General features: G+C 42.1%; 1 protein-coding gene across 1 annotated transcript in view; it reads left to right on the top strand.

The window, feature by feature from the left end:
• Window positions 1–26,766, top strand: part of LOC118410213 (cysteine-rich motor neuron 1 protein-like) — a 60,944-nt gene that overhangs the window by 6,523 nt on the left and 27,655 nt on the right. Inside the window, exon 2 of the mRNA XM_035811775.1 lies at window positions 4,601–4,697. Coding sequence (XP_035667668.1) covers window positions 4,601–4,697 — 97 coding nt within the window. The remainder of the gene's footprint in view (window positions 1–4,600; window positions 4,698–26,766) is intronic.

Genomic DNA, 26,766 nt, shown 5'->3' with positions numbered 1-26,766 from the left:
ATGTTATTTGTACGACAGAGATTCCGCGCGCTCCAACATGACGTCGCCTTGTAGTCGCAGGATGATTTCTTAAAGACTCCTTAAAGTGTTTTATGGGCCTGAAATAATCCAGAAACCCTCGTCATTATTTCTTAGAAATCTCAAGGACTCGTCGTACAAAATAGCAAGGTTTTGGGCTGACACTGAAATGTTCACAAACACAAATTGACCTCTTGTGTGATACAGTAAACGATGGAAACGGGGCCGGGTTAATGACCTCATCTTTTTCGGATTAACGCGCGAAATCTTGAAACGACAAGTACGTGTTAATTGATAGCAAATAGACACTATATAAACTCACACACGGAAGGGACTCTCCATGCAGTCCATCGCGGGAACATAAGAGGATCTAGTGTTTCTGTTTTAACAGTGGTTTACTGCCCTTTGTTTACATAGCCTCTATCCAGGCTCCCGGTGGCGTTCTGACGAAGATGACATGCTACTGAGTCCGCAAAGCGGGTATCTCACTGAAGCTGCGGCACGTTATAGCATCAATAGCAGTCTCTCTCGGCCTTTTCCCCTCTTTTTCATTGGCTCATGATAGACTTTTGCTGACCGTTTCTTTTTGTGCAGGGTCGCTTGTCCGACCGCTAGCTCGGAAAAGCCCCAGAGAGCCGGCCTGCTATGGAGGCTAAGTACGTGATATTATATATGGCGGCCGCTGCGTTCTGAATTGGATTAATCACTTATCGTGCAATCGACATCTACTTGGACAATATTGTACCGAATGCTACCATATTTAATAACCTTTTATTTGCTATTCCGACCTTCGGAAAAAAAGAATCTTGCAATTTTGCATGGTTTCTAGATATGTATATTATGTTCTCCTTTTCTCACTGTTATCTTGATATTCTCCTTTTCTCATTGTTATCTTGATATTCATATTATCAGCTGTTATGAGATGTAACTACTGCCGCGACATGCAAATCAATCAATAAAACATAAACGTTACTACTTATATTCTCTCCGAAAACCCCTCAAGTTCAACGTTAAGATATCATTCGACGTATAGACTACTTGACTGTGACTTGTCAGCAATATAAAACGCCAGCCGACCTCCTTGCTACCACGTACCAGTGTTTACCGCCATACAGAACAACGTGTACATGCTAATGAAGAACAATTCGCAGACGATCCCTAACACTATTTCGTGTATGACCTAGATCTTGCAGTTGACCGTAAAGACGCCGGTCGGTGCCTTGAGTCAGTGTCACCGCCGGGCTGTTGGAGGGACGTCGCGATGAACACGGGGAAATATTCCCAGTAGGGTGTCAACAAAGACGTCCGTCGCCTCGCCACAAATCTGTTTCTTCTTAGTACTAGTAGGTTGCTTAGGCCTGGGGGAAAATGTAGTCTCTACCAGACTCCATAGGTCGCTGGGAAAACCATAGAAATGGAACAAATAGAGGAGTAAGCCGACCAGAGGAGTACAGCCAGCTTGCGACCATCGTAGTGAGGAAATGATTGTTCTGGCCTGCTGACTCCCCTAGCGTACTATTAGTATGCCGTTATGACTCTCTATTTGTCCAATTTCTACATTTAGACCACTGATCTACGAAGCCTGGTACTAGTGGTAGAGGCTAGGAAAAATGTTGTGTTTCCGATAGACCCTAACAAAACATGCGTAGGCCCTGCCCTTTTTTGGGAGAGTCGATCGTTAAGGCCCCCTCTCACTTGACGTGCGGCACGCTTGCGGCATTGCTGCGTTCGTTCACTGCGGTACTGTTTTGTTATTTTCTCCGATTTGTTATAATTCAGATATTGTGCAATACGTAAAAGTGTGACATAGAAGACCACAAAATACACATCAAGTAAGAAAATTCGTTCTTTATCTCTGAAATTCGTTGAGCATCTTCCGAACGCAGCAATGCCGCAAGCGTGCCGCACGTCAAGTGAGAGGGGGCCTTTAGGAAAAGACATAAAAATATCCATCTGACATCTGTCTAAAAAGTGTTCTAAAATCGTTTTCTCGCAATACGATCTCTTCATTTCTGTCGCAAAGGAAAAAGTTGATACATCATACAAACAGATCCACCAAAACTAGGTACCCTTTAGGTGGACACTCTCATGATAAATATGCATAATTATATATAATTCTTGAATAACTCTCCAAGCAGAGGTTAGGTCCGGCAGTTGTTTTAACGTGTTGTCGGTCGGTGGACATGGAGAAAACAGGACAAAGTAGAAAGCCTGACAAAAACACCCAAACCACGTTAAAACGGTGGGACTCGAACTTCTTCTTCAGCCAAAATCTTTAAAAAAAATTTAAAAAAACAAAACAAACAAAATCCCTACCTACCGATCCTGATTTTTCAGGAACGTTATCAGCAACATAACACGGAACGTTATCAGAAACACGACATTGATTTTTATTGGCCTTACTTAAAATGCACAGCTGGGTTGAGCGCAAACGTCGTACGAGGACGTACTTCCGTCTGTGCGTCGCAGATTCCGTCCGTGCGTCGCAGACTGCCGTCAGCGAGGTGCGACTAAAACATTCCCGCACGAAACCGCCGGTACGTCACCCCGCTGCCAGCTCCTCTAGAAATTGGCAGATTCATTAGGAAAGACACAACAATCATTTTCCGGGCCGTTGGCAAAAATTTGGCTCAAGATTCAACAACAGCCTTCTTAGAAATCAGTCCTGTGTGTCTGTGTCGTTTCTTACCTCAACCAAAAAGGTTATCACAGTTTATTTGGTAGCCATGTACGTCTGATTTTAAAAATCTCATGTTCTAGTGGTGATTTTCAAGATCGTTTATAGCTCTTGGGACAGAGAGTTTGTGATGTAGGTTTGGGCACCCTAGCAGCTTGTTTTGGAACTGCAGGAGCCGGTTTTGCTTGAGACTTTCGATCGGATTTGGCAAAACGAAATACTGACAGCAACATCTCGCCTCACTCTTCCTTAACCATCCACCTCCTTGCAGACGACAGAAATGCAACAAAAACTTTGAATCTGCTCTCGTTGAGTCTTTCGCGGATAGGATAATCTCTCTGACGTTGACGTCGCAGCTTTTAAGACCAACGAGCGGCGTCAAGGAGATTCTATTTTGGAAGAATTCCGAAACGGGCTAGCCTGGTACCGTCCTCCGTAGTGTACTAGTAACGCTTGCTCATTCTTGTCGTTTGCGGTTACGACGGAGGGTGGTGCCCAGGCTAGAAACGTACATAAACAGAACGTCGAAAGAAGCCGCAAAACAGTCCCAACCCAACATGTGCTCTGAGATTATGTGGAAACATCAACCACTGGTCCCTTCAAACGGAGCCGAAACCCTCCGGTCACGGTATGTCGTTGTGACGATGAAAGGTTCCGAGTTGGATATTTATACATGGCCGGGTGATTATGACGGATTTGGTGGGAAGGGTCTCTTTTTTTTGAGTGGCCCGAAAAAGCCGGCTTTGGGTTTGGCGCGAGCTTTCATGAGGACCAGAGTGTTTGCTCAGGCGACAGGCTGTCACTGTTGCTAATATGCACGAGGACGGGATAAAAAAACTACATAGCACCACCCCTTACGATTTCGCCTAGAGGAAAATAAGAGTAAACGGTCGTTTCACACATACGTCTATATTCAAGTTCGTATGAGGTCCACGTGGACGTTTTAGCTTCTAATAGGCTCCGCAGTCCGTTGGAAAAACGGTAGCAATTCAAACTGGACAAATATAGACAGAAAACAAGCCAGACGATTTAGCTGGCCAAGGAGTATCGTTTGCGACACATCTAGCTCGTTTGGAATGTTCCATACGGAACTCATACCAACGCTTATCAGTTTTCTGTTATTGCGCACTAGTTGTTTTTATCACGTCATTTTCGTAATCATTCCGGAACAAAAAACACCCACCTCCGTAACGTTGATTTTGGATGTCACGTTAGAAAATAAACTGTGGTAGTTATAAAATCGATCTAAAAGTCGCTCAGAGTATTCCAGTAAGACAATAACGAAATGTGTAAACTAAATGTGACAGAATAGTAACACAATACTTGTTGTGACTACGGATGTCGGGCGTTGGAGGTTCTCACGACCCCAGGAGGCTGGATCTGCAGTAATGTAAACCATTACAGCTTAATCATGTTAGAACGGGATCAATCAAACCTGGGACGAATAATGAGAATATTACAATTAACCTTTCTTTTGATATTTTACGTCTACTTAATAACTTATGGCTATGTCGCTATTTTTCCAATATGGTAGGTCAGCAATTTTCCCTATTGGTATTTCTCAATTCATCTATTGGTTAAGAGATAGATTTGGCCTCTCCTCAACGTCATAACCGACTGGGGACGTCTGAGTAGGCTAACGTTTCACTTCCAAACCGGGGCCCGACTGGGTTGTTTTTGTAAACAAAAAAAATAGACATGCATATCTAAAAATATGCACAAATAATGCCCACGACTATTATCTGTACGTTTTGTGTAGTTTGGTTTCTTTTATATCGTACTTTTTTTGATCCAGAAAGTTGCCCGGCCGGGCCTCGGTCCGGAAATGTGAGGTTGGCATAAGTTGACCTCGTCTGGTTTTATGATTATATGTAATAAAAATCCTTTTATCTTATCATTTCGCAGGTAATGAACAACAGGAGGAGGGTCTGCCCAAATACTGCCGACCAAAGTGCACACCGGAGTTTTGTAAATCCAACCCCAAGTCCATCTGCTCAGCATAGTAAGTGTTTTACTGTTATTCTACATCATCCATACACAGGATAATATAAATTTCTGTTTCCAACGGCATTCACGGGAAAGACGCAGAGGATGGTCGTTGCCAGGTAGGTACATGCCTAAAAAGTATGCTACGGCCCCAACTGCACTGGTGCCCGTAGGCCGGGCCCCGAAGCCACAAGTTTGTCCCGGTGGACTAGTACTGCCGGATACCGCGGGGGTACCTCTCGTTCTTCTCACGATTAGGTCACGGCATGTACATTTTGTATTGTTGGCGGATCCCGAGTTGATTTTAGCTTTTAACTTGGTTTTAACGAGTTAAAAAAAATCCAGAGGCCCGACCATGCCCCAAAATAGCGAGAGAGACACAGTGTGCCCCGCGGGGCTCCGAATGTGTCATAAAACAGCCGGTTATCTACCCGACCGTAGCATTACTCTGACTCTGACAAGTGTCACAATTAAGGATCTATCTGAACATGGCTTGAAATCAAATGTCAGTTTTAATTTCGTCCTGCTTTCTTTCTGCATACAATAGTTATTCCGTCCTCGTTGTGACTAACAAGGAATTACAACCTTGCCCACTACGACGTTTTTTATATTTCAGCCATACCATGGGTATGGTGAAATATATTGTATTCGTAATGTTTCTTTCTTTCTTTCTTCTTTCTCCTGCCAAATCTTCAAATCGAATCAACTCCGCCGTTTTTTAACCGATTGACTTGAAATTTAGCACAAAGGTAGAGTAAACCAATACCCTCAGGTGCTTTTTTCATTTTTTTCATATCTGTCTTTGAAATGATTTTATTGAGGTTTTTGTCAATTTTTATATATATTTTGGGCTCCTGTACCCTGGTATTACACCCGAATGACATGAAATTTGGTATAGAGGTGCCCCGATCATATGGCCACCCAGATTTAATAACAATTTTTGTATACGGTACAACAAAATGCTTAATTTTGCGATTTTTGGCCATTTTTTGACAAAAAAAGCACATTTTTGCCTCCTGTACCCTCGTTTTACAACCGAATGACCTGAAATTTGGTATAAGGGTGCCCTTTAATTTTGTGCGCATGAATTCAATAACAGTTTTTCCATACAGTACAACATAATGCTTAATATTGCAATTTTATGGCCATTTTTAGACAAAAATTTGACATTTTTGGCTCCTGTTCACTCGTTTTACAACCAAATGACCCGAAATTTGGTAAAGGGGTGCTCTAGATATTTATCCAAATGACCCATGTATAATTTTTGGCATGGAACACTTTAAAATTATATATTTGGGAATTTTTTGGGTCATTTTCCAAAGGCCAAAGGGGTCAACGACCTCAAGGCCTATTGTTGCATGAGGGAGATGGCTGAAATATGCTGTATTTGCTCTCAAGCAAATGTCGGCCTTTCTAGTTTTAGTATTGCAACGTTACAATCCAGTGTATACTAGTACCTAATTTACGTATGAGTCTCGTCAAGTTGGCCCTACCGGCAATGCCAAACACTTAGATTTTAGGGAGATAAAATTTGAGGTAAAAGTTGTTGTAAACGTCAATCAACAATACAAGTATACAGTGGAGTTTCAATCAAAAACTGTTGTCTCTTTAGCTCAACTGGTTGCAGCCTCACAGTTCAGCTCCTGCTTCCAATGGTTCGAATCCGGGAAAGATTATCCTGGTTGGAGCTACGTATGTCTTTCGGAAGGGACGTAAAATGGGGGTCCCGTGTTCGAGTAGGTGCCTCGAGCACATTACAACAGCCACATTACTCAGATAGGTACCTACTGGCTGTGCTAAAAGGTATAATTCAGATCAATCAAAAAGGGTAGCAGTCATCTGAATCGTCAGGGCTACCGCCGCAATGACTTCAAAGAGTTGATGCAAGAAGCCGTATGACCGTAGCGTAGCTGACACGTCACGGGCAGCGGATCCAATGTCAGATTTTCTCCGGATGAAAAACAGGAATTTGCTCAAATATTTCCGGGGTGACGCTTGCAAAATATGATCCCCTTTGTACGCGTAAAAAGAAAAATGTGCGGAGATTTTACGGCTTGCGACTTGCACAAACCGTGTCGACTTTAGGTCGCGGGTTGGTCACAAAGATGCCACAGGTGGTCGGCGGTCGGCGCTTCTGTCACCGACCGGTAACTGGACACACTACGGTCAGGGCACGTGCATATCTGCGTGATGCTGGGAAGAAACGGCACTACTATATTTCGTTTCAGAGTTGAACGATGTATAACTGAAATGAGACAGGACATTTTGGTATTTTTAACATCATACAGATATAGATTGTACAAGCACCATTTTCTACTTCAACAACAGTAATGAGGAAAACTTGTTGAAAAACTTTTCCAATAACTCAAAATTTTACGTCCTTTGTCAGCGCTAGCCACCGACCAGAAAGGGCTATGGTTTTTGCTAAGCCAGATCGGGTAGTATGAAATTTTTACATCACTTTTTTCTCAAGCCTTCATAGCATGGCTGAGGCAAGGGAAGATCGAGTTGATGAGCAACCAACCCTTGATGACATCTTCTTTTGCAAATGCCTTTGGTTATCAGTCTTGAACGTTGTCCCCACTACTCCAACCTATCTCAGTCAATACGGTGTTTATAAATTTTATATACGTAGATAGCGCATTGGTGCAACGTGAAATCAAGAAAGAGTTGTCGGATCTCTGTGTCTTCACAAGACTGTGTATTGAGTTTACGTTGGTCATATTTTTAGGTCGGACAGGAGAGAGTTTCGACATTCGTTTCCCAAAATCACTGTTGTTTTTCTTGGAGACAAGCTACTTGTCTTTCAGAATATGACTCTAACGTCTTATATATAATTCAGTTTTTAGTTTAAGACCTTCGCTTTTTAATTTTACGACCTTCGGGAGTTTCTCGCTACGTTCCGGGTACCAGGGTGCTGGTATCCGTGGCGCTCCAAAGGTGCACCGCCTCAAGTCAAGAGCTATACCACTACAACCATGCAACTCAAGTCATGCCAGACATGCCTGTTCTTTTCATGTCACCTTTCATGTTGGTTTCGGTAGGGCGAGTGCCGGCTTTCTTCCGCCGCGGCTTAAGTAGACAGGCGGAGAAAGACCGAGCCTTCATCGCTAAATATTTGCGCTGTGGAGGGTGGATAGTTTAGCCACAATTGGTAACCAGCACCGCCGCTTAAACGTGTCCTTTTGCCTAGATCAAAGTGGCCCGGGATGCTACCTTTTGTTTTGAAAACACCTGGAATCATTGAACGTTACACAGGAAACAAACATATAAACAAACGAAAAAAGTACAACTTTTTCTGAAGGCCGTAGATTTGAAAAGTAGGCAAATTGAAAAGTTGACGAAAAATTCGGATTCTGTAAGTTGGACTTTGCTACTTTTTTTAGTCCTTCTTTGTCATGATTGTTGGTTGTATTGTTGTTTGAAAGCAACCGTCATTTTTAAACATCCTCAACGCTAAAATAAACACTTTTGAAAATAGCTCAATTTTCACTATAGCATACCGTTAGGTGTCCCACTTGTATTGTAACTTTTCGTCTGACTCGGAATGTACAAAATCCCGCGCCTGAAATACCTGTGGGTTTTGAGGGGGATTTTCCCGGATTGTTTCTGATTTAAAGGATTGGTCTCAGTTTACGTTCGGCGGCCGGGGAGTTTGTGTATTATGTGGCTCAAGTGGGAAACACTTATTGTGCTTACGGCACTTATTGTACTACATAAATCTTTGTCGGCGTTTGACGCTGGGGACCCGTGGTTGCTTCACAGTAGCATAGCAGGAAAACGTAATCTTCATTCGGAATTTATGGACTTGTTTATTTTAGGTAAAGGAACGTCAACATTGGGGCCCAGTTGGCCAATTACTTTCGGACACTATACAGGGTGTGAAGTTCTTTTGTGTTAGTCTACTTTGTATCCTTGTTCTGTTGCTTTGTACTATAGTCTTGTTAGCGACCGTTGGACTTTGTAGCCTTGTTTTGTAGCTTTGTTCTATTGTCTTGTTGGCGACCGTTGGACTAGAGTCTACAAAATGAAGTGACGATGATTCTATGCTTTCAAGTGGAATTTTTAAAAGAAATATGACGACGACACTCTTGCAACAAATTTCTTTTGATCCAAGCTCTGAGGGACCGGTTTTGGACATGGGAGCTGCAATTTATTTTGCGTCGGCCACTCTTTCTGCACTCTGAATTTTTCGAAAGGGCTTCAATGAAGACAAAAACTTGATAGATACGTAACATTATTTTTTTTTCTTACAAAAATCCTGCTAAATGAATTATACAATGATGGCAGGTAGGACTTATGATGATATAAGAAGATTAATGTTTTTGGCCATCTCATCATGTCGATCTGTCCAGGTAACGCTAGCTCATCTTTATCCGCTGGTTAACCTATATCCGTTGTTTTTTAAAACAGGCTTTTTAGGGACATCAATGTGGTTTCAAATTATATTTTCTATAGCTAAATACTGCAGTTTGAAACTTGAAATCCCTAAATACATCCTGTTTCCAAAAAAACAACGGATATAGGTTACCCCGCGGATAAATGTTTAAGTCATGTTATACGCAGGACAGTAGTCAAGTTTGTGTCCCGATCTGTCACGCACAGCCCTGTCGTTCATCTTTCACTATGGACCAACACCCGTGTCTGTTCTCTAACAACTACCAGCTTGCACAGATTCGCTAAAGGTGTTGGGCACTGACACGCACAGGTCTTGATATACGGTGTTTTGAACCTATCCATTACAGCGCACGGCCTGGTATCTATTCGTGTCATCATTGCCGAATCATTGCCCATCAACACCAATGGCTTTACGAAGGAGTTTTGTCGTGGGACGGCGAGAGTGCCTTTGATGTGTACTGTCGCATGTGATCCCCGTTTTCCTGCTGGCATTACCTGGTTCCACGGCGACACTTCGCTGACAAATTGTTTGATCTTCTGTTGACACAGAGTAAACGCCTCAATCACTGTTGTTACCCAGCGTTTAGGGTCTCCACGGTAGGCAGCTTATAAGATTCCTGATAGCAACACGGAAAACTGGTGCCTTGGTTTGTCTTACTCTTATTAGACTTGTAAGTTTAGTTGTTACCATAGACGGCAAGCTATGGTTGTACAACTCATACACAATACCAAGCACAATCATAATTTCGTTCTATTCATTGGTAACGTTAGAATATCAAACTTTCTGTTCCTCTTTCGTACTACTGTACCTTTCTAAAGTTACTCCCTTTCTTTCCTTCTTCCTTTCAAAGTTTTCCCTGTTGAGGATTAAACCAGTTTCCATATAGGGATTGGATAAATCTCCAAGCGGTAGAATTTAATAGAAAGGTAAAATCGTTGATCTCTCGGTTCCTCAAGCACTGGGCCTTTTGATTGTTGGCCAATGAATACTGTCTTCCTACGGACGTCAACGCAAAGCTTGGCAGGACAACATCACTGACTGGACGGGCCTCAGCCTACAGGAGAGACTAACCCTGGCTAGGGATAGAAGAACCTGGAGGCAAATCTCGATCTTCATGTCTACCTTGTCCCCCCAACGACCTGGAGGTCAAGGAACTAGGTAGGTAGGTAGTAGGCACCTAAAGATCTACTTGGAGACTAGACATTTCTAGTGTACTTGTGCACATCGTCTCTTTCTCTCACCTCTGCTTTGTTAGCCTGGTATGTAGCTGTATTATAGCTCCCGAAACTCTTCTGTCCTATTTTGGAGAGGACAGAAGAGACTTGGGAGCTATAATGAATGAATGAATGAATGAATGAATGAATGAATGAATGAATGAATGAATGAATGAATGAATGAACGAAAGAAAGACCTTTATTGTACATTCATGCCTCGATGGGCTAGGTACAGGTCACTGATAACAGACATATGCAGAGACAACAAGATACAATTTAACTAATTGAAGGTACTAGGCTAACAGGATGGTCGACATCTTCTCGCTTCTTTGTACTGGTGTAGATATAGGAACAGATAATGTGTGATATACAGGGTTTATCTAGGCGCATCAAAAATAGAAATTATACAACTGAATACCAGGCTACTGGCTTTGTTGCTCTTCCTGCTGTTTTCCACAGGTCCCTGTGACTTATGTGTGTCCACCAGGCAGCTGGCCCTGTCATTTCCCATTACCTCCTTGTCACCTACATCTGTGTGCTAATAAGACAGGGAGGAAAGCAAAACCACATCTGTGTGTTATCTATACGGATCACCTACCATCATCTGATCTCATCTTGAGGTACTGAAAGAAAATTCCAATGGACAAACACTGTTGTGAAAGAGAGGGGTGGGGACTCTCTGCCACTTCCATCTTGGTAAAGTAAAAGAACTAAAACCACATATCTTTGTTATCTATATGGATCACCTATTATAGTCTGATCTCTTCTTGAGGTACTGAAAGAAAGTTCCAATGAACAAACACTGTTGTGAAAGAGAGGGGTGGGGACTCTCTGCCACTTCTATTTGGGTGTTAATAAAGTAAGTAAAATCACATCTCTTTGTTATCTATATGATCACCTGCCATCGTTTGATCACTTGTGGTACTGAAAGAAAGTTCCAAGGGACAACCACTGATTTAAAAGAAAGGGGTGGGGACTGAAAGGCACCTCTGTCACTTCCATCTGGGTGTTAATAAGATAGAAGAGAAACCACATCTCTTTGTTATCTATATGGATCACCTACCATCGTCTGATCTCTTCCTGAGGCACTGAAAGAAAGTTCCAATGACCATTAACCAAGCCCTATTGTGAAAGAAAAGGGTGGGGGCGGAAAGGCACCAGTTGGATGGAGATGTGTACATTTAGGTTAGCTGTCAGAAAACATTATAATCATCCCTTCTGCATTCTGCGCTGTGGTATTTGTGTTTCAAATACAAAATATACTGACTACATATATACATTGTACTATAAAATGACGTAGGATTACCAAGCCTGGATGCTAGACCTAAAATTCTATCCATCTTGCAGGGCCTAACTCAGTTGTTTCTGTTGTAGAATTTCCTTTAGGGCATGTTGGCCAAGGAGTTAGCCTGTGGAGGCCCTGGAAATGGTCTGACAACTAGGCTAAGGATTCCCTTATATTAGATCTATCAGGACTCAATAATAGGAGCTTATTTAGGCAGGCACTGGTCATAATGTGTTTGAAGTGCGATGAAGTACCAACAGAGCCTAGCTGGCTACAAAACAAATTACTCACCTTGTCTGCAACAAAAGGAAGAAAGTTTAATACAGTTGCCTGCCATGTACCCAACCAATGGTGATAAATGATGATGATCCATCCTAGTTAGTTTATGTCATCAGAGGAAGACACTAGGGAGGTACCTGGGGTATCATTGCAATGAGTCCTCTTCTGTATCTCTTTTGATGAAGATAAGGACATTCCCTGTGATGAGGCGTGCTGTCATTGCCTTCAGTGATCTGTGCCACACAGATGCCTCAAATTCCTGACCTTAGACCATAATTCTATCAGCAAAATGAAATGACTTTCTTTGAGACGAGGACTCAGCAGTCTCTTGATGGGGTGGTTCTACTTAGGAAATTTTTTTTTTGCAGTTTTTAATTTTTTAATTTTTTTATCTGACAAGGCCATTCCATAGTCTTCAGGATGATGTTGGGGTTACAAAATAGTGTTTTAACGCACCAGACAGCATATATGGCAGCACCCATCTCCATTTCAATAGCCCTTGGGCCACACAATTTTGTGCAGTCCTTTCAGCAGGGTGCTAGCTGGTCTAAAGGTAGTGTTGTGTTTGTTCAACTGCAGTTTTCTTTTCAAATGCAGGGTGTAGAGAAAGCAGTGTGTATCATTTTTTAGTCTTTGGTATTGGTACGCCAAAAAGCAGTTACTCAAGCAACTGGATATGATTTTGGAAACAGTCTTGGTATAGGTATGCTTGGGTCAAACTCTCAGTGACCAATGTTGTGGTGGAATAAAGTATGGCTTTTGTAGGGATTGATAGCCCAGCAAACTGTTACAATCTTCCACCCCAACATCTGCTTGGAGACTACATATACAGAATGTTGTAACACTGACACACATCAAGTGCTGTATTAAAAGAACGTTGTATTGTCTCAGCTTGGGCTCACGTCATGATTTCCCTTGTACAACAACTTGTACCACAACATTGTTAGGATTTAACATTTAGGGTTTATTGTCAAACAAAAAGCACTTGTGCAAAAGAGCTCAGCCTCTCTCCACAGACCAACATCAAACAGAGTTGAAAGGCACTTGAGAAACTTTGTGGTGAGACAGACCCCAGTGCTTGTACCGGTGCTTGACACAGACAGAAGTGTGCTCAGGTTATGGCCTTTAGGTAATGCTGGCTTTCGATAATACTGGTTTTCAGTTGATTATGAATATTACGTATTACTTCCCAAGTGCTACTGGGTTCCAAATGCTACTGGCTTTCAACACGTTGGTCCATCAGGGGACAGTTCGTTTATTTCTTTAGACCCATGTAGTGCCTATTTATACCAAGGGACATATAGGACAGCTAGTTTCCTTGCTGCTTCAGTAGCAGGGTATACTTTTACAGGGAGGAGTTGCTTGAGGCACATCCTCGAACATTGGGCTCCATTTTACGTTTCTTCCAGGGGGGGGGGGCAGTCCCAACTGAGATGTCCTACCCAGGATTGAACCATGGTCTCAACAAATGGGAACCAGGAGCTCAACGGTGGGGCTGCTACCAGTTGAGCCACAGAGACATCCCTTCAGAATCAGAAAAGGGCCAAAACATGCAGTCCAAAAAGACCTTGGAGGCTACTCAAGTTACCAAGACCACTCCTTGACAAGTTTATTGACCCTGGATGAGTCCTCAGCCCAATTAGGTTACTCTGATAGTCCCTTCACACTTGAGTGGGCCTGGTGTTGTTTGATGTGGCTAGCAGGAGGTGAGTATGGCTGTTTGCAGACTTTGCCTCTTCATTATAGCACTTGAGCACTGATCTGGCTGCCCTGGCTCTTGTTCACTGTTGTTGACATAAGTGGAAATAGTACACAAACAATCTACTTGTAAACATTATATTTTGTGTCAGAACCTGTTGTTAAAACGCTCAGGGAACAAGTATGAAGCATGTCAATACCTGCCTGTATTCCTTAAGTTGCTATGTTGTGCCATTCAGTGATTGTTGAGTTCTTTGTTACTGTACTTCCCTTTCTTTTCCATTCAGAAAATGCTGCATGCCCAGCTTCCTACCCTGAGTTTGAGTTAGTCAAAGTCTTCCTTACACCACTTAAGGTGGTGCCTAAGGCAGTGCCCATCTCCAATTCAAAGCCCTTGGGACACACAACTTTCCTCAAATCTCTACAGAAGGGAGCTAGGCTGCTGGTAGTGATGTGTGTGTTTCATATTCATACTCTTTCCCAAATGCTGAGTGCTTAGCACAGAAAGCAGTTTGTACATTTGCCAGGGATCAAACTCATCATGACCTACTGAATTCAAGGAAAACACTCTACTGTACATTGAATGCATTATGGCCTTAAATGATGTCCTTTGACTGGAAGAGAATTATATGTCTTTTGAGTTTGTTGCTTCGATACACCTCCGGGTGATAGAAACTGGCAATATTACCTCTAATAGATCTATGACTTTGTATTATAACGTTATAATCACATGTCCAACCTATATACTTTGATATCCACATGTTTGTAGTTTAAAACAAGTCTGGCGGAATAGCATAAATCCCTATCACTAATGAGTTGAAACCTCGCCCACTGCCAGGGTTTCCTGAGACATTTAAATCTAAATCCTTCCTTATAATCTAAAGCTTGTACCAGCAGGGAAGAACACCGAGCGGTCACAGAAACAGGATGTTTTTTTCACAGTAAGATAAAAGTAAAGGAAAAACATATTAAGCTTTACTAAGATTAAGACGTAAGGAGGGGGCATTAAAATAAGAATTTCAGTCTGTTGCAATTTTCAATCACTCACTTCTACTACTTGTAGTTGAGTCCATTCCAAGTCAACACAAGGGTAGCCAATGCTGTTATTTATTGCACAGTACTATTATCAATTCTTTTTAGAATGTTGTTTCCAAAAATTTCAAAATCTAAGGCTATGAACAGTACAACAAAATTGATATTCATTTCACAATCTTTTTAAAGAATGGCTAGATTGCATTGCCATAATTTCGAAATGTTCACTATTCTCTATTTCCGCAGTTTTACTTTTCACTTTCTATAAACTTTAAGAGAATGTTGTTTTAAAAGTCACCAAGGTAATTTAGTTTTTTTTTGCAATAAAGTATATTCTTTTTCTCTCTAATTGATGCATAAATAAGAGTTTCTTTACAAAAGGCTTGAGATTTCTTCTGCACTTGTTTATGATTCGTTGACTCCTCCCTGTACTAGATTTTGGAAAATTCCTTAAGCTTATTCTAAAATAAACATTTTCTACTTGGGTTTGATAAAGGTCAGCGATGAAGCAAGCGGTTCTTGACCTCTCCCGTCGACAGGAAGGCCGGATGCCTTACTCTTGCCACACCGACAGCACTCGTTACAGTCACTAATTACTTCCCCTACCCCTTGATAGGAAGCAATTAATGTAAACCGGTTACTTAATGGGGCTACATGGCCTTCCTGTTTGGCCAGAGGAATTCAGCTCTTGTCAACTGTGAGCTGACATGTTAGAGTTGCTGTGCCGCTGACCCGGCGGGTGTTGGCAACCGTCCGGGCGCTCAGGCACTTTGATTGGTGGGCGAAGGACACCTTTGGGAAACACCGGGACTATATTAAAGTCCACTCAGACTTGGCTTTACAGATGACATTCTACTGTGCAGTGATTCTGGGCTGCTTTTTCTGACAAAAGAAGGAAGTTTGCACCTTTGACCTACATATACATGTATGGCTCTCATGCCTCAGAAGCTGAGAGTATTTTGATGACTTTAGACCAACATGGGGGTCTTCATGCTCTTTTTCGTATTAAAGGTGTAGGCAGGTCTATCGAATTTCCCATAATCTGTAGGGCAAGCTTACATATTTATGTAATTTGTAGCAAGGCGACCAAATCTTGCTTAAGTTTTTTTAGCAGAATATGTAGGGGTTTCTTCACATAATTATGATAAAGCCTTGTCAGGACCACCATGCATACATTATCATACATGTACATGACTTGGAGTCACTCACTCAATTACTTTCTTGCTCACTCACTCACTCACTCACTCACTCACTCACTCACTCACTCACTCACTCACTCACTCACTCACTCACTCACTCACTCACTCACTCACTCACTATTCCTATTTTCAATAGGACTGCATTATACTTGTACACTTATAAGTTTCTCATATCACTTTGGGTATGATTTGCTCTTAATTGGGTATCATTCCATTATTTCTATCATACAATATATGATTTCATAGAGACATAAAAGCTTATTTTCAAAAGGATTTATATGACAGATATCATTGATTCTTGATCTTACAACTGAGATTTCATTTGGCCAGACAGCCTGGCATTGACTGACAGTTGAGAATGCCAGGCAGGTTTGTCCGCCGGATTGTTTCTGCGTTCTTAACATTCTTACAATCCGTAGTACCTTCCCCTGGCAACCAATGTGTGAACAAGACTGGCTCGAGCCTTCCACCAATCAAAACAGCATTCCGTACGAGGCAGGTCGTGACTAAACATACAGACAAGTGCATCGAAAAAAAGAAATACAAAGATTAAAATATGTGTGAAAAGAGTGAAATTTCCATCTCTAATTTTTTTTTCAAAGCACCAAAAGTAGAATTCTGGTGAAAGCACTAAAAGCAACAAGGGAATGTTTCTGTTGACAAACTTACAGTTCTAATCTCCCAAGTCTAACAAGTTTATCTGTAATAAGATTACGGCTCTTTTTAATGGACGATAAGGCTGAACAGGTGGGCAAAGATGTCAACTATTGATCTTGGCATTTTAATACTCTTGAAATTCAGGCCCCTGAAAATGCCAAAATCGATTCTACGTTTATATAAGCTATACTTAAACAAAAAAGCACAGAGTTGTTTGTTTGAACCTTTTAATTTTTAAGGGTTAAATCTGCTTGCGGGCCGCATTTCATTGAGGTCACGAGGGAAGAGATAAAGGTCAGACAAAATGTAGCAGAGACACAGATTATAAAAAGTCCTAAGGGATAAATCTATACACAAATTATCCCACATACATGTCCAAAAGGTGAAAGATTTCAAATACAACTTGACAGGGTTTCTTTGAATTCTTTTCACTGCAAGATTAGATGGTTTGCATGAAATTGTATACAATGTATATGAGATGTGATAAATCCTATGGGTATGTCAATGGCCCCGACATTCCCTACCTAACTAATGAACCTGTTTACCATTCCATTCCATGCCTTCTCTACTAGAGCACCATTACCTGACAGAACCACAGGTAAACACACCTTGCCGTGGAAGGTTAGGTTATCACCCAGGCCCATGTAATCTGTGTGCCAGTGCAAACAGTATCAATAGGTCCCCGTGTTTGGCCAACAGAAAGGGCGAGGAAATGTGGTGCGATTAGGGACTTCCGGGGGACGGCACCTGGCGCCGCGAACGTTTGGCCCTATCAACACGTGGTCACCGCGACGCCGTTTTTTTTGCGGTGTGGGCTGTTTTGAACAGGAAAGTAGAAAGACTGACTGTTGCACTTTTGCTCTTTGAGTGATTGTCAGTGTATCTGAGAAAAAAAAAATGCAATCACGCAAAAGTCCTTTTTTTAAGTCAAAATTTTAAACACAGCTCAACATACATTTTGTATCAAAGTCAAACTCCTTCCTGTGCCTGATGGCGCATAGGGTGGTGCCAATCTCAGTTTCAGTAGCCCTGGGCCACACAACTTTGTGCGATCACTACAGCACGGGGCTAGTCCACTGGTAGTGATGTATGTTCAACTTCCATACTCTTTCCCGAATGCTGAGTGTTAAGCAGAAAAAGCAGCATGTACCATTTTAAAGTGCTTGGTATGACTTGGTCAGGAATCGAACTCACGACCTACCGAATGCAAGGCGAACACCCTACCCACTCGGCCGTTGCACCAGTCCTATCAACATATGGTCATGATAAATTGTCAATGTCTGCAGCCTGGTAGCCAAACCTATTATAGCTACTGAGTATCTTTCATCATCTCGGAAAGGCGATTTTTACTCAAAAAGCATTCGAGCCAAGCTCAGCTCAAATGATCAAGGTCCTGTTAACAGTTGGTCATGACAGTATTTGTTGTTACTGTCACTCATGATGTGGATTGTGCTGAGGAAGTGTTTAGTACAGGAAAGTAAGAGGACTGACTGTAGCAGTTTTTATTTGCTCTTTTAGCATGTCAGCACACTCATCGGTTTTTCCATAAGCAAATGCGACCAAGTGATCGCTCAGTGCTGAAGATCCACACAGGTACAGGTTTGCTGTTAAATGATAGCTCTGGTGGTCAATACAGTCCAGAAATTATCATTTTTCCTTGCGTGGGCTCATTGTGCTCTGTTCATTGAGAAAGGGGATCAGTGAAAAGAGTAACACTTGTGCAATGTTAGCCTGGAGTCTAGTCTCGTAAGCTTTGGTCTGCTTTTAATGGTTGTTACCTTGGCAGGCTAGCAACTGTTAGACTTACATGTAAGCTATCAAAAATGAACTCCAAGATACTGAGATAGGGGTGACTTGGTGTCGTTGTCGTATCGTTGTATCCATCTTTGTGCTTATTTTTTTTTTTACCGAAAACATGAGTCCCACTGCACTACTAGGTGATGAAAAATATCATGCTTTGTCAACATTCTGAGGTTCAACCGCTTTTCATACCAATCCCACACAACACATCTGCTTGGAGATTGCACATGTCTAGTGATACACCTGTGTCACTCTGACTCTCTCCATATCCTGCGGTCAGGCTGTGGGTTCAGGTGGCTGGGGGTGAGGGATTGTTTGCCACTTTCGGTACATTCAGGCTTTGCACCAACAACAGTCGTCAACATCTGGAGTCCTGTTAGAGAACTAAGTGTACCTTGGTGTCTATTGTACTGCTAATACTACTGAACAAATTTATGCCATGAATGGTAAACTAAAGGAAAATTAACACTATCGCTAATAAATTGCCTGTTTCCAGGGCTCTTTGTTTGTATTGTATATTTAACGTAAAAGTACTGAATTTGTTGCACAATCATAGAACATCTTATTCGAACAGTTTCATTGTACTTTGTAGCTCACGATACAATGAGGCTGAAAAAAGTTGCCTCTATTGTGACTCACATTAGAGGCAACTTTTCTTCAGCCTCAGTCTGTTATTTTTTTTCTTGCAATCTCACATCAGTTTTGAGACTGCCCAGCAGTTGTCATTCATGTAACACTAATGCACCTTTATCCATTGGTTACCTTGGTTGCTTCTAAAAACAGGGTATTTATTTAGGCACATCATATCCTGAAAATATTGCAATTTAAAACTATCTACCGTCAACGGGATATTCCAAAATATGCTGTTTTTAAGAGCAACAGATATAGGTTACCCAACGGATAAAGGTGAACTAGTGTTAGCCAGTGTAGCCTAAGTCTGACCAAAAAGGAGGATGATCCACCAAATAGGTGATAAAATTTGGCCTATTAAGTTTAAACGTCTAGACCAGGTTGACCTTCTGACCCTGTTATCACCTGCCTAAACCACAGGTCTCACCTGGTACAAGTACCCAGCCCTCACCTGGAGTTTGAGTAAATAATGTAGCCTGGAAACCTTAAAGACTTTGAACGTCCTCATTCAATACCTTATAAAACACCTGCATGGCATCTGGCCTTATATGGCTTTAGTCTTTAAGTGAGCTATTTGAATGTTTAGTAGAACAAAATAGATTTCCATATCTGACAAAATTTGCAAGATTTTTCATGTATAATGTAAATGCATTTAAGTTTGCAGGGATTTACTTTCGTGGTAGCAGGAAAATGGAATGTTTGCGGTGGTTTTAAGTTAGCGGTAGCGCCATAGACTGTGGTCACATACTGTCATGGAAAAATGTTTGTGGTGGTTTTGAGTTCGCGGTGAATTGGCAACGCAAAAACCGCGAACATAAAACCACCGCAAACATTTCTGCATTTACTGTAATGTGTACAGTGAAAACTGTTTAAGATGACCAAAGATAATGTGGATAGGTGGTTCTGATTAACAGGATTGTAAGCTTGTTTCAATGAGAAAAACTGTCATAAGGGACCACCAAAAAGTGTTCATACATGTATGTAGAGGCAGTCACCTATACAGGATATATTGTAGATTGTAATGCCATCACTGGGGAAACATCTGAAGTTGGTAAAGCCAGGAGATACCATACCTAGAAAACACTTATATTTTTATAGTTCCCACCAAGTGATCAATTTCATCTTTCCCACACTGCCTATCGCAGCGCTCCTAAGTCTGAGGACAGTAAGATTGAGCTGGTGGCACCATAGAGTACATACAGATAGTCTTGTAGGCGCCTCGGCTGGGAGTATGCAGACTTGTTTGTTGGACAAACGCCTTTCGCCACTTCTTCGGACGCGGTCCTGGCGCCAGGTAGGGATGTCCTCCCAACGTTTAAACTCCCCGCTGGAAAAATACTTCGGTCAGGAACAATGGATGGCATTCCGGGCTGCCCTTATCATGTGTGGTGGTGTAACCAATTGTCTGGCCTCGGGTATGTGGTCGACGAAGAGTTGATAGGGCCGGACACTGGCGCCAGGATTGACAGAGTTTTATTGGGTCTAGAAGTGTTGTTTTTGTGTGTTGGAGGATCAGAAGTTAGACTGCCCCACTTCCTGGAGGTCGAACACTATAAATATGTATCTGGATACTCAAACCTTATGCATAACAGGTGTTAAGGGCCCTGTTAGGGTTTCATTGATGCCCAATGTGAAGCGTAGCCCCTATCATTACTCTCGCTCAACAGCAAAATTTTAAGTGCTGTATTCCCCATTCACATTCTCGAAGTCATAAAAATGTATCCTACCCAGCTAGGAGCAAAATAGGATGACTGTAAACTATAAGTGCTTGTGTGGCACTCTGGATGGGTCAATATTTGGGACCTCTTGATAGTATCAGCAAATTTGTATAATCAAGAGTGTACCGATTGACAAGACATTTACTTCTATAGTAAGTTGATAAAGTCAAGCCATAGCGCTGCCTTGTTGGGCATGCTAGAGGAACTTTATATAGAACATTTCTATGTGGTAGGATGAGTGAATAGGAACTACAAATGTACTACATTTCTTAAAAATCTTCAAGTCATGATACATATGTCATTAGTAATGTTAGTGGTACAATGAGGCTTCACTATGACTTGCGTGTTTTAGCAAGCACAGTGGATCACCTCTACTTTTCTTGGCAAGTGTGTTGGGTTCTTCAGTTATGTACCAAACGCAATTACAGTCTACTAGCTTGTTCATGTAGTCAGTTGTCCTATATATCTACACTAAGTTGCATTTGCAATGGTTGATTCAAACCTTGATATTTGATTAAGTTTGGCAGTAACAAATCTACAGACAGGTTGAGATTGAGACTAAAATAAGAAATTTACAAATTTGCAGTTCATGTTAATTGTACAATATTTTCTGCATGTACTTCAGAATCTGTAAAAAGTGACACTCTGTCAGGCTAAGTTTTAAGAAGATGATTTTGATTTCCTTTTAGTCACGATTCCTTACTCTCCCAAATGGACTGAACATCCCTCAAGGTAATGTTGCCTTGAATGTACTTTTTGATGTACATACCGGTAGCTAGGTGCTGTTTGTTGAGCATTGCTGGCACGCATGATAGAGAGTTAACTTCAGCCTCACAACAAACACTGGTTACAATATAGGCAGTCACAACAAACTCACCGGCAAAATGACACCAAGGCACGCAAGTTTAACAATCACCGTCAAACTGGTCCCTGACAACACAACGTCATACACTGTAACAACACATTAGGGTCCTGCTGACATTTCACTGAATACCGTCATTAAGGAAGCATGAAATGCGACAAGGATACTCGATGTAATAGTTGTCAAGTTGAGCCATTATATTTCACAGGTGACTGCGTCTCAAGTGCTTTGTAAGGAAAGCGAAGGTGCGTACGCTTTCAGGGTCGCATACCGTGAGGAAGAATGTGGCATGCCAGGAACGAATGTTTTACATAAATCAGAGCAACAACGCCAAGGTGTGTACAGACCAGAAAGGGAGCCGACGTCACAAGATACCGCGCCTCTCACGGCGCTAAAGAGTTTCGCAGTGGAAAAACAAACTGAACGGTTTTTACCTGTTGCCGAAGAATGTGAGGCATACTTGGTGGAAGAGTCATTGCGAGACCATATATTTGGCTTTTCTCTTTCAAAGGTTCAACAAATGTTTGCCGGACTTGGGACAACGGTTAAAAGGGTTCCCATTTTCACACCTTGCATACCAGTACCGGCAGGAACAGAGGCTACTTCAGCTGGTGTTGTAAAAGATCATAGTTCACTGCCACTGTTGGTATTTGGTGAGAGTCTTGGCCTTTTGTTTCAACTCTTGGCTAAAAGCCTTGCCCTGCCTGGATCCTGAAGAATGCTGCTGCTTGTGGTGAAACACAGGAGTCTATAGATGGGTTCTCTGACAAATCATTGAATCAGTGAAAAGTGTCAAGTGTATATATGTGTAAGGGAAATACTCAATCTTGGAGCTGACATTGGGATACATTTGTATTTCAGAGGGAAAAAAGTCCTTTTCATTTCTTCCTGCAAGCTCATAAATGCACAATTCGGTAAACTCTCTTATTTCGGCTCGTAACGCTTTGTGTTTGTGAATCAATCTGGTTTCCAAAAGTACATTGTAGCTCTCTCACAAGTTTATATTACAGTCAAACTCTAAGAGCATAATTTGGCATTCTAAGTCCAGATAATTCGTAGCCAGACCACTCAAATTTAACATGGAATGCAATTGATGCAATCGTAATTGGACAGACTGCGAAATCCACCATAATATGTAGCTGCTGCCTTCCTGAACCTAGTATAGAGCTCTGATCCCTCCCTCTGTCCGCATGTACAAGCAAACCTTGCCATGTAATTCCTAACCTCTCCAAGACTACTATAAATGTTCAAACCAGTAGACCTTAGTCCTATCCACCCTTATGTGGTGAAGACATGAGGACGTCCCACAGTTTTTGTCCCTTCCCACTTTTCCTTCCCCTTCCTGTTGGGGCTGAGAGGCTTCCCCTGCTGAAGAATGTGGATATTGTGGGTAATTTCATGGTGCTGAAGGCTTGGTGGGAGTGCCCATCTATTTAGACTGCACCCTGGTGAGGCTGTCTGGGGACAGGGGCAACATCTGTGCAGTAGCACCAGCAGACCATGCAGCACTGACTCACAACTATACACAACACTCACTGACACACAGAAAGAACGGTCAGCTTGGGGTAGCTAGCCTGGAAGCCAGACTTTACAGGGTTTACTTTCCAGATTGTGCAGTAACACCTGGTCCAGCAGACCATGTAGCACTGGCTCACAAACATACACAACACTCACTGACACACAGAAGAATGGTCAGCTTGGGGTAGCTAGTCTGGAAGCCAGACTTTACAGGGCATACTTTCGAGGTTGTGCAGAAACACCAGCAGACTCCATGCAGCAGTGACTCACAACATACACAACACTCACTGACACACAGAAGAATGGTCAGCTTGGGGTAGCTAGCCTGGAAGCCAGACTTTTCATGGTATACATTAATTAGCCTAGAGTCCAGTCTTGCTAGCTTTTGTTGCTCTCAACGGTGACTACTCCGCCGAGTAAGGGGTCATCGGTAGCCACAAAAAAAACCTGGCAAAGCCTACACAGGCCCACCTCCCTGACTCCTTGTGGACCCAGTTGGCTCTGAAGCCAAGGCGTTCTCCTGTGAAAACCTTGGAAACAGTCTGGCTTCCAGGCTAGGGTTAGCTAAAGGTTGTACTACAGTCAGTGACAAAAAATTGCCAACTCATGCTACAATACTGTATGATTCATTTTTGATGTTTCTTTAAAAACAAGAATGGATAGATGAATAGGAGCAGCATAGACCAAAAGAAGTGCCTCTGGGAACTTGAAGCGAAGATTTTCACACTTTGTTTTCAAATTGACATGACAGTTAGGATGTTTAGGAATACTTTCTTTCCAAGGGTCTTCTATATTATTGTAAAAAGGCAAGAAATAAGAAATGACAAGTTTGATATAATGATGATAGACCAGGCAAGCAGCTTTTCCTCCACAAGCATACAGAAATTTACAGTAGTATAAACTTCTGCTGCTAATCAGCCATGAAATAGCAAATAGCTGCTAACTGTTTTACAAACTCCAGGGGACAAAAGAAGGCAGCTCCACATCATTAAAAAGCCATCTGTGGGGCCATAAAACTATTGTACACCAGAACACTGTAGTGCGCTACAGAGTGATTGTATGAAGTCGAAAGTCTGTTGAAAGTCTCCTATACAATTATGCTAATGCTTGTGTGATGAACTTTATAAATGGTATGGTTTTGTTTGGTTTATGTACATCGTTGATCGATTTTACCAAGTTGTACACCCACAGTCCCAAACACCTTTGTATTGGAAGCCTGGTAGATCTTGACAGTGTACATTTTTGGTACCAAACCGCAAACATTCTGAATTTAAAGTTCTCCATTCAGACTGGTATTGGCACCTATTGTTGACATCATATTCGCATCACTTCCAGGGTTGATAAACAATTCGAAAGCAAGCCGAGTGGAGTCCCCCAATGCAAGTTAGATAGAAGGTAGATTCGACTTTTGATGTAGAAAAATGACCGAAAATAGTGATCATTCAGATTCCGCAGTACATGTACTCTCCTTCAATTATGGGAACTTGAATAATTCAACATGGTGCCAGAACTGGTCCTGCTTTGCTAAAAATATCACTTCCAGTCAGGATGAAGATGTCAGCAGAGCAATTATCACACTGGCGCCATCCCCCTTTCTTTGTCGGAGAAATATATGTAAGGATGCTATAGACAAGAGTTGAAGAATGGGGGAAGGAACAAGCAATGTGAATGTGGGGCGTAGTCAAGAGTTGGGCCACCCAGTGGGGAGCCTTTTTATCATGCCCGACATGTGTGGAACTGACAGTACCTCAATACCCTGGTTTGTTCTACCTGAACTTTATGGGCCGGATCTGTCCTCAGCAATGCTGACTCACACCGAAAGGAGAGGACCTCGCCTAGCACCTTTCACTTCTTTCACCTCAGTAGAATTGTTGTGGGGGTTTGTCTGGAACTGAGCAGGTTTAAACTTGGCACATGTGCTGTGAAAAATGAATCCATCAGCAGTGAACTCAAACGTTAATAACAGTGGGTGAAAGAAGTCTCTCCCCCGACATGTTTTGAAGCAAAAACTCCATGTGTGTTCTGTCTGGAGTCTTTCTTCGCCTGAAAGAAACGTTAGGGAAGGTATTGCACACGGAAAATGCTTTTTAAGCTTCCTGTATGTCCTTTGTTGTTTGCGTGGTAGCCCTCATCTGTTTTGAGAGGCTGCTTTTCTCCGTGACAAAGTGCGGGGGCACGACGGGGCTACCGTCCCACCTTCTCTCAAACAATACCCTAACAAAGTTGTCAAAGGAGGGAAAGAAATTCTCAATGATAGGGCTGAAAAAAGGGTTCCTTTCCATCTATTTACCCCACTGGGCTCTATTATGTTACGCTGAGTGGCTATTCTCCGCTACCGCATTGTGCAGTATGGTGCGTTTGACCTGGAGCACCGTCGTTAAAAGCACATAAAAAGTCGTCGTGCTGAATGCAAGCTTAAGTTCAGACAAAAATGTCTGTTATTCCACAGTGTTGAAACAAAGGAGGACGGATGTTTTTGACACAACGATAAGTGAAGCATAAATGGCTGGTTCTATTTTGAGCCTGAGGCCTTCGTAACCGCAAAACATACAATATAAATACTGACATAATAGTCTGAATATATTTTTCTATACGAAACACAATGGTTTTCAGGTAACAGCTCTTCCTGTCTTCACTCAGCATCGTGACTGCTAAACTGATAGATGTTGTAACCTGGCTTTTTGATGCATTAGAGTTTAGATCTTGTTACTAAGATTCAGATTACAAGCCATGGTGGCATAATTTTTAGATTTTCTTTTATTTTCAAACAACAATGACAGTCAGTCCTGTATGTTTTTTTCTTTGCTGTGCAAAAGTTTCATTTTATGTTCGATTTTGACATTTCAGTTCCACTAAGAAGCCAGGAAGTCTTGTCTTTGTGCATCCTAAGATGTAGAGTCGTATAGAGTTTATAGATGTACACTGTTGAGCAGAACGAGATGAATAGTCCCCCCTCTCCTCTTACCCTGAACAACAGTGCAGGACAAGATGTATGGGGCAGGCTTGTGACAGGACGTCCAGGGGGCAAGCTTAGCCTGTCAGCACACATTTCCTGCTTCATCAGATACCTGTGGCCATGAAATGTACATTTTCTAGCAAATGATAGAGCAGCACTTTCTGGGGCCCTGGGATCAATCTCTTATTCTTCCAGAGAAAAAAGTCAAACACAGCAAATCCACGATAAGTATAGACTAGCCACCGCCTTTCTTAATGTGAATTTTCTTGCAAATGATAAAGCTGTTCTTTCGGCTCTGGGTACAAATCTTTCCAGAGGAAAAAAGCTGAACCCAATAGATCTACCTCACCACACCTCATTTATCCCTTGACCTCTACAATCATTTTAAATATAGAAAAATCACTGACTTATTTTTCAGATGACATAGCATGAGCTCTGGATGCCTTGGGTTCAGATCCCCCACTTTTTGTCATTTTTCGAATACAGATTTAAATCATTCTTTTAGAGAAGTCAACCCAGCAAACAGTTTCCTATCCACACTGCGCACTCATTGGATCATCCTTCATATGTGATTAAGTTATGGGGATAGCGCCGAAGTCGCGCGGCGAAGACGGAACCCTTGCCAGCTGTACACGAATATAAAGGAGGGTGGGTGGGTGGGTCGGTTTCTGATAAATCCCCTCCTCGGGAAAACCCTGTTTCCCATCGAATCTCCCTCCAGCTGTTACTTCCTGGGTCGACCTCACCACGCGCTCCTCGGCGTTGCGGATGAATCCAACAAGAGGCAGTAGGGTGATCATCCCTTGTACTTATATGGTTGTGAGAATCATGTGATTCA

Source organism: Branchiostoma floridae, chromosome 2, assembly GCF_000003815.2.
Source record: "Branchiostoma floridae strain S238N-H82 chromosome 2, Bfl_VNyyK, whole genome shotgun sequence".
In the NCBI taxonomy this organism is placed as follows: domain Eukaryota; kingdom Metazoa; phylum Chordata; class Leptocardii; order Amphioxiformes; family Branchiostomatidae; genus Branchiostoma; species Branchiostoma floridae.
The sequence above is the reverse complement of the archived record's forward strand: the minus strand, read 5'-3'. Positions and strand labels throughout refer to the sequence as shown.